Source organism: Talpa europaea, assembly GCF_964194135.1.
Source record: "Talpa europaea genome assembly, chromosome: 14".
NCBI lineage: Eukaryota > Metazoa > Chordata > Mammalia > Eulipotyphla > Talpidae > Talpa > Talpa europaea.
In genome coordinates, this window is record NC_140082.1 from 3,056,975 (window position 1) to 3,066,238 (window position 9,264).

General features: G+C 44.7%; 1 protein-coding gene across 2 annotated transcripts; it reads right to left on the reverse strand.

Annotated features, from left to right (window-relative positions):
• Window positions 1-654: 654 nt before the first annotated feature.
• Window positions 655-8,895, reverse strand: TMED2 (transmembrane p24 trafficking protein 2; the record flags this gene model as incomplete). Of its 2 annotated transcripts, XM_084253007.1 has the most annotated exons (5): window positions 655-779; window positions 4,680-4,787; window positions 6,778-6,798; window positions 7,202-7,394; window positions 8,716-8,895. In XM_084253007.1, 5 exons carry the CDS (start codon window positions 8,893-8,895, stop codon window positions 655-657), a joined length of 627 nt encoding a protein of 208 aa, XP_084109133.1. The 2 variants fall into 2 exon arrangements, with proteins under 2 accessions (XP_084109133.1, XP_084109134.1); XM_084253008.1 differs by lacking the exon at window positions 6,778-6,798.
• Window positions 8,896-9,264: the final 369 nt, after the last annotated feature.

The following is a 9,264-nucleotide window of genomic DNA, read 5'->3' on the forward strand; positions in this document are numbered from 1 at the left end:
AAAAACTGGTTATTAGCTGCTTGTGTCATCAATTTAAATGTGGAGGTGATTGAGTTCTACAGTTCAAAGTAAATATTTAGGGGGAAAATGTCATTGGGCTAAATCTTATCTTTAAAACAAACACAAAATAAGGTATAAAAGTAGCAACCTGCCAGCATACTCCAAAGTCCCAGAGCTCTGCCATGAGGCTGGACAGAAAATGCCAAGATCCAGACTGTTGTTTCTCTTAAGAACTCAACAGAATGAATCTTTAATAACTTGAACTACAGAATAAGGGTTCCAAAGAATGCAGTTGCCTTAGGAAGGTACTACTGGTAGAGTCCTGTCCTAAACCAACTGCGCTGCATGAAAACAAAGGGGAAAGAAGACAGAAGAAGGACTGTATGCCTAGATTTCATTTACAGAATTGGCATTCTGGAAGGACCTGTAAATGGTGGCAGAACTCAAGTAGGAAATTATGCCAATCAAATGTCAATTTTTCACTATAACTTTCCTAAGAAGGTATCTTCTCCCCAATATCTATTAATCACAAAGAAACATAAGCTGTGAATGTACAGTTTGGAAAATTAAAACATAGAAACTAATGACATTATTATGACCAAGATGTTTGGTAAACAGTGAATCATGAGTTTGGGATCATTAGGAAAAGGCTTTTTAAACAACCCTCCGGACTTCAAAAAATCTCTTCAGGTAGTAGATCTGTCCCAATGTCATGGCAACTAGAACAAGAGCTTCAAAGAAGGACCAAAGGACCACTCTGCTGTTTGTGTTGTCGTTGACTGTGAGGACAAACAAATAAACAAAATTTAACAAACACCCCAGACATACAAAAAAATAAACATAGGCATCACAAACTGTCCCCTAGTCTATAAATGCACACTATTCACAATATTCTTCCATCCCCCCAAGCATCTCAACATACTGAGAAGCAAGGAATTTTAGATTTCAAGGGGCTTTTTTTTTTTTTTAAAGATTTATTTATTTCTACAAGAGCTGGGGTACAGGCCAGAGGCACAGGAAGGTGAGCGGATTCACCACAGACAGAGCGGGGAACAGAAGGCGAGACAGGAGAGGTCTGCTGTGCCATGTGGGTATCTCCCTGGAGGGCTGGGAATCAAAACCGTGCTGCAGAGGCTACAGAGGCTGTGGACAGCTTCACAGCGCTGCGCTTAACCCACTGCACCACCGGGGAGGCCCTTACTTAAAGAGTAGAGTCAACCTGCTCTGCTTAAGTACAGGTAACAGAACACATGCCTCAGGCTAAACCCAATACAACTTTCTCCCTCACCACTGAAATGCCTCTACATCATAATCCTTTTTGCTGAACCAGAAGACTGACTAAAAAGATTATTTTAAGATCAGAGTCACCCAAAAACCACTACCTACAATTCAAAATCTGTTCAAGAATTTTTTTCATTAAACACTTATTCAGCAAGTATTTATTTATTGGGCACCTACAATGTCCTTAGCACTTATTCCAGATAAGGACGGTTTCTCAGCTTCATGGACAAACATTGGCAGTTACTTCAAACGAGCGCTAGCCTCAGGATTTATCCCACTCTTAAAGTTAAAAATCTGATCCTCAGGGCCTCCCCTGTGGCGCAGCGGTTGAGCACTGGGTTGCGAAGCTGCCCGCAGCCTCTGCAGCGCCAGTTCGATCCCCGGCCGCCAGGCAAGGGTCCCACATGGTGTGCAGACCTCTCCTGCCGCCCGCTGCTCCCCTCAGCAGTGTACTTTGTTAGTCTGCCTGTTCTGCTTCCTCCTCTGGCTCTGGTGAATTCTCTCACCCTCCCGCACTTCTGACTGTACCCAGTGCTAGTATAAATAAATAAATCTTAAAAAAAAAAAAAATATGATCCTCAAAGTAACAATCATGATTACTATTTCATTCTGAAAGTTTCCAACCAAGCTCTATACTTAACTTTTTTTATTTACTTAATTTTTTAAAATTACTAGTTTGATTCATCTGCAAATGGCCAATACTAAAAACAATAAAAATTAGTAACTGTGTTAGTTAAGTAAGTTTCTGCCTTACTTTTAGATATATCTATACTATTTATTTAAAAAATTAACTGAAATTGTAACAGTGAGCAGATGATCATGCAAAAAGAAGTGAAAAGCAATTATTGAATTTCCAAGAGATTAACTTAAGAGTATTTAAAACAAAAAACTTTTCCAGGAAAAGAATAGACATATGCCCAACACATTAACTAAACTCTAAAACCCACCAACATTAAAATTTGCTAATTAATATCGAGACATGAAGTTTACTTCTGCTGAAAACTTAGTATCAATGCCTAGCAAAACCATGAATGACTAGCATTTTAAGACTGTGTCCAAAAGGGAAGTGCTGAGAAAATACTTCAAATTAAGTAACCATGTAAAAAAGAAGCATTTACCTCCCTGGTGGTACAGGGGTTAAAGTCAGCACTATCAAGCTATTGCCAGTCACTGTGGTATGAGTTCAATCCCTGGCCAGGGAGCTGACCCACATGGTGCAGCAGACCTCTCCTGACTCACCAGCTACTCCCCTCAACAGTGGCTATCAGTAGATCCACCTGTTCTGCTCCCCACTATCTCTGGTGAATCATCTTACCCCCCACACCTCTGGCCACACCCCAGTTTTTGCAGGCATGCATAAATAAAAATAAGCCTTTATAAAAAAGTATTTTATATCTCTCCATTTACAGAAAAAAATGCATCTTTCCAAGCTTGAGCGGAACACACTGAGGCATAATAGCAGGAGGGTAGGCATGTAGGGAACTGTCTATATGAGACTGTCCTCATGCCCATTCACTTATCAGCCTGATCTAGAAGCAACACAGTATTCACAGGTTTATTACAACACTGTAATATTAACAAAATAAAAGGGGGCTGGAGGGACCATCCATTTCATAGCTGAGGAGTGGGTATTTTAGGAAGATGTACCATAAACCAACATTATAGGATCTATTCAACATGCAAAATTAACCTGAATGCCTAAAATTCCATTTTGTATGTGAAATATTGGAGTATCGCTGCTCAAATTAAGGGGGAGAGAATAAGACTGAGCACCCCCACAGCCTGGAAGACCGGTGCTTCCACTACCCAAGAATCTCCTCTACCTTTAAAGCCATCCAGACTGAAGTAGTTAAAACTGCCAGGGCAGTCCTGGGTCCTGGTCCCTCAGACTTTGCTCAGTGCTCGCACCTGAGAATGGGCTGGCCCCCACCTGGGAGCAGGGAGCCAATAAATAGGTCCCTGCTAGGTGAGGAAGAGAAGGTAGAGATCCCAGAGTGAGGATCATGATGTAAGAGGCAGGGACGTGTGTACAAGCCTGAGTCCATCTCATACCCCACTGCACCCCAAAAAAGGGAGAATAGAGGTGCTGCTATATTTACTCATTATACTCCCAAAGGGAGGCGAACTCTGTGCTCTAGGTCTTGAAGAATCATTTCTATCAATGGCAAGAACAGACATGAGAGGGAAGAACAGAAACCACATCCTGAAATTCAACCTGTGCTTGTCTCTCTACTCCCCATCCCAACCTTAGGACAAAGATCCTTGACATCAACGACTTGCACTAACTTGCTGCAGTGTGAACTATCCCTCACAGAACTACTCATGGCTGAGGTGTAAGAGGTACCAGAAACAAACACTTCAGGGCCTATTTGAGATGCAAAATAAACCTTAATGAAGATTAAGACACTGAACAGCTATGGCCCATGCGTCAGCATGATGCTGGTGACTATAAATGAAAGCATACTATTTAATACTGTATCATGAACTAAAGGGTTCTTCTGTTGTTGCTGCTGCTGCTGCTGTTTCGCAAGCTAAGATGGGATTCCTTCCAATCATCACTGTGTCCCCAAACAAATACACTCCCAGTGTCCAAACTTGGGAGGACCCAAGTGCTTCACCTGGTAAGCACCTGTGTTCATGTTTTAGTACCTTCTATTTTAACTATACTAAACCTTAAGTTTTAGGGGAAAAAGCTAAATGTCAGCATATAACATTAACCACACTGGTACAAAGTTTCAGATATGCAATTAAAAACCAACAAAATGCCCATTTAACCAAATTTCTCCTTCCAGTTTTAAGAAAACTACTAGTTTATTCCTTAGCTAACCATGCCATTTTAAAGATGCTTGAAGACTTGCATTGAATCTTAACAGCATTTTTTGGTTTCAAATGAATGTCCCTCAATAAACTAATCTAGTACAAAGCTCTACATATGTGTATACTCAAAATATATTTGCACAAATGCTTTTTAAATGATGTTTTGGTATAATTATGTTTGCAAAAGTTCCAAGTTGCAAAAGTTCCACCAGGGACTTCCCTGGTGGCGCAAGGAGTTAAGCACAGCACTGTGAAGCTACCTACAGCCTCTGCTGCACTGAGTTCAATCCCAGGCCGGCCAGGGAGCTGACCCACATGGCCCAGCAGACCTCTTCTGTCTCGTCCGCTGCTCCCCTCAGCAGTGTATTTCAGTAGATCTGCCTGTTCTGTTCCCCACTCTGTCTCTGGTGAGTCCTCTCACCCCCTGCACCACTGGCCTATACCCGGTTCTTGTATGCATAAATAAATAAATCTTTAAAAAGTTCCAAATAAGGAAGATACAAGTGAGACCTTGGCCACTGCGACCTTCACCATTTTGCGGTAACCAAAGACATTGCTGCAAAGGGAAAGCGCTGACTTACTGGCTCTGTGTATTCTCTCCCGAACTTCCATGTACTCCTGTTCATGCTTGACAGCTGTCATTGCCACTGCTAGTTCATTAATCATTTCTTCTAGCTTGTTCTGATGAGCTACAAAAGAATTTGAAAACAGATCAACACATATTTGGCAACGCACTTTTGAAAGATACTTACAAAGCAGTAAAAATAGTCCTCAGAGAAGGCATACAAGAGAAGCTACTTCTAGTACTGGAAACTGGACATCAGTGTGGACCAACATACAACACTTAGAGACAATTCTCCAAATATGTTTAAGTCCACGCCCAGTATTTTAAGATAGGAAACATACTATATAATGTTTACTAACTGAAAGAAAACAACTTAAGAAACTTCCCATGAAGCACTTCTATATGAACCTCACTCTGCTGATTTGTTAAGCAGAGTGCTCTAAAGAACATAAAACATAAAACAAAAACGGTAGTAATACGCTTATAACAATCCTATAAAGAGCAGTATTTATTTTTGTTCTTTTTTTCTTTTTTAAAACAGTATTTAAACTAAAATCTAAATCTACCCTTTAGAATCATATAAGGATGCACAAGGTTTAAAACCAGGTACTTCAGCAAAAAAATGAATACAAGGCAAACAGTTCTGAAGAAGCGGATGTTTCTAAGTATTTTAACATGACAATGAACAAATAAGGAGGAAAAACATATACAATAGGGGAAGAGTCCCATTGAATGGGTGTCTTCACCACTGCCAAAAATTTAGGTAATTCTAAATTTCTTAAGAAATGCCAAGCATCCCTACCATTTTAAGGTAGCTGGGCTGGAATTTCAAATCACCCCGTACCAAGTTCCCTTCAAAAACCCATCATGCACTACATGAAGCGTCCAGAGAGCAGGGATTCTCAGTTGACACTGTGGACCAGATAACCCTGTTGTGTGCCATGGGATGCACTGCAGGGTCACCACCCAGCCACGAGAACGACAAATGTCTTGTCCTCACTGCAGAACCACCACTCCAGAGGAAGGCCTCATCTAACAGCTGTCAGTCACTGACATTAACAAGCAAAAGCAGGTATTTTAGATATTGTGTTAAAGGATTAAGAACAATTCAACATTCACATTCATCAGCCACATTTTCTAACAATTTAGAAAGAACTAATTCCCAAAAAGCAAAAGATACAGCTGGGTGTATACACAAGAATTAGCAAATTAACAGAACAAACAATGCACACAATGTAACCTACATGCTTATAAGAAGGGACAAAGTCCTCCAAAACTCCTAATTCTCCTTGAGAATTAGTCAACTCCTGTAAACAGTCCTGAAAGTGGGCATCAGAAATAATAAGTAGTGTGACTCCAAAATTCTACAGATGTCAACAGTACACCTTCTTTTTGATAGAAGTACTCTACAAACTGCTCAACATCTAAGGCAAATGTCGTTATGCTGATATTATGAAATATGTTCAACTGCTACTTTCCAAAAATCCTGACACAGTGGCTAACAACATCAACAACAAAATCCAAATGAGATGGCTCCTGTAAGTAACTTACCCAGAAGAATCAATTCAGGGTTCACTGCTTGTCAGATGTGGAAGGAAAATTAAGCTAACTGCAACATATGGCTGACAGTTTTTGTCACCTTGTCTAGACAGGACTCCTAGAACTGCATTTCATATCCAACCAGTTTCAAGAGAGACAAATGCAGTAATGATGGAACACGTCTTCTTCCTACTAAGTCAACAGCACTGTTCACTACTAGCTATGTTTAATGAAGACTTACTTGTCCAGTTATAGTTCAATCTTTCTACCCTTCGGCATTCATTTAATGGATGTTACCACTCAAATGTCAATCGCTGTATTCCCAGTGCTGTTAATTTAAAAAGACCTCATCTATATCTCCTGTCAACCAAAAAAAAAAAAAAAAAAAAAAAAACCCACAAAAAAATAAAACTAATCACTACAAATCTAATCAATTGTATGATTTATTTTTTAATTAATAGAAAAGGCACTCTCATGCTAACAAACTGAGGTTAGAAAGGAAAGCAGAAATTAGATGGCAGCAAACAAAAATATCCAAAACAAATCAGGATGCTATCAAAAGGCAATCCACATACCATCCCAGGTATCTCCACCACCTAAAGGAAAGTGTAAGATATAAACACACACACACAGAAATTAAAGTTTAGCTAAACTAGTCACATATACAAATGAGCAAAAAATATATATTTACCTATATGTATGTATATACCAGGATTAGCGAATTAACAGAACAAACAACCTAAGTCACATATAACCTAGACGTTTACAAGGGACAACTGCAAAGAACTAAAATAGAAACATGAACTTCCAAAACCTTTGTTGTTAATTACGAGATTTGAATAAATAAAATGTGTATTTCATAAAAGGTTTGTGGTTTTAAAGACATTGAGTAAAGTCAGAAAATAATTTCAAATAAATTCTCCATTCAGCTGGACAAAACGTACACAAATAGTATTGAACCTCGGCATGTAACATCAACCTGCCCAATGCTCGTCTCACCTTCTGTTTCCATGTCCTGTCCTTTCGGGGCTTCCCCAATATCAATGGTGAACATGACGATCTTGGGGGTCATGGTGGACATCCGATTGCTGAAACAAAACTTGTATGTTCCATCCATATGAGCGGCAAATGTGTATTTCCCACTGGACTCCCGGTCTCCTTTATAAATTCCTTTATTATCAGGCCCTGTAATCTGGAGACAGGAAAAAAATGACTGAGACATCAAGAGAGATGAAAATCATAAATGTTCTAAGTGAGTTCTGTGGCAGCAGGGTATTCACTAAGAGTAACTTTCGCTGCAGTCCCGCAGGCAGGGAACAAGGGTGGACTGCACGGTCTCTCAACTCTTGACTGTCCTCTTTGTCCCACATAAAAATAAATCCCTCAAAAATAGAAACTACACCTTACACTGTTTCCAAGTGGCCTAATACCACCCCAGACAGGTGGGCATGTGCCTGGTAAAATCAAAACAAGAAAAAACATGTCTTTAAAACTGAGAACGTTGATTGCGCTACATTCTCTGGTTGACAACTGCCAACGAGTGAAGGAATCAGCTTATCTGAGATGACTGGACGCTCAAGGGAAAGGAGTAGACTGGAAATCAGGGGACCAGGTTCTCTTAATGGTCGCCTACAAGTCAGCTGGTCGTCCAGTCACCTTAACACTTCCGAGACTGGGGTAGTGGAGCTCGAGATTTTAGCTAATTTTTAAGTCACTGCCGCCATGCCGCCCTTATTGTTGGACCTCACTTGTTTTGGGTAATCTGCACTCAGCCCTGCTGATGTTGGTCACCCCTCGGAAAACCCTTAAACCCTGTAAATGAAGCTGCCAAGAAAATTCAATTAATTCCGTCTGGTTTCCTGAAAGTGGTACAGGCGAATCCTCCTTCTGTTTTAAAAGAGATTCAGGGGGAAACTCAGGGACAGACAGCTGGTGGCTTCTTTTCCCCAAATACTTCGCGGCAATCGTTACCCGCAAAAGGCACGACCCCATCCTCCCCTTCCCTCCCCTCTTCCTTAATGGCTCGACGAGAGGCCGGGGATCCGCGCAAAGCGCGTGCAAAACGCTCAGCTGTCTCTACGGGAAATACACCCCCGCGCGACGCCCGCCGAGTGTCCCTCAAAAGCTTTCGGACCCCCCCAGACCCCCGCGCCCGCGCCAGCCCGCGAGGGGACGGGCGGCGGGAGCTGCCCCGGGCGGGTCCTGCGCCGGCTGAGCGCGCCCCGGCCCGGGCTGACACGCGGCGCCGGGCCCACAAGACGCAGCGAGCGGCTCCGCGGGGCACGGGCCGTCGAGAGCGGCCCCGGGCCAGGCCCGGCGTCCCGAGGGGGCCGCCGCCGGAACCCGGGGGCGCGGGCCGTTGGGGGTCGCCGCGGCGGGGCGCGGCCGGGCCCCTCGCAGGCCCGGGGCCGCCGCGGCCGGGCCGCGCCCCGCCGGCCCCGCGCGGGCCCCGGGCGCCGCCAGCCCCTGGGCGGCCGCGCGCCCCGCCCCGGCCGCGGGCAGCGCGCCCGCACCTCCACGTCGATGTCCAGGAAGCCGCCCTCGGCCACCTCGAAGATGAGGCCCATCTTGGTGCCCGAGGTGACCCGCTCGAAGAAGCACTCCTCGGCGTGCGCGTCGATGCTGACGAAGTAGCCCGAGGCCGTGGCCAGGAGGGCGGCCACGAGCACCAGCAGCTCCGCGAGCGTCACCATGGTGGGGCTGGGCCGAAGCCACGTCCGGGACTGCGGCCTCCAGCGCCGCCGCCGCCGCCACTACCTCCTCGGCCGCCGCCGCCTCAGCTCCGCCCCTTCCGGCTGCGCCACCCGCGGGGGCTGATGCGGGCGCCGCGGATTGGCTGGCGCCCGCCGCCGCCACGTAACGGACGCACGGCGGCCGCCGAGGGACACGGCGCCTCCGCGCGACGCCAGCCGAACGGTGGCTCGGAAGGGCCCAAAGCCCTCGACCTCGCCCGCCATTTTGAGTGCGACGTGACTGTCACCCGGACCGCGCCGGAAAGCGACGCCATCGAGAAACCGCCTCTTCCCGGGGCGGGGCCCTCCGAGCGCGGCCCCACAAGTTGG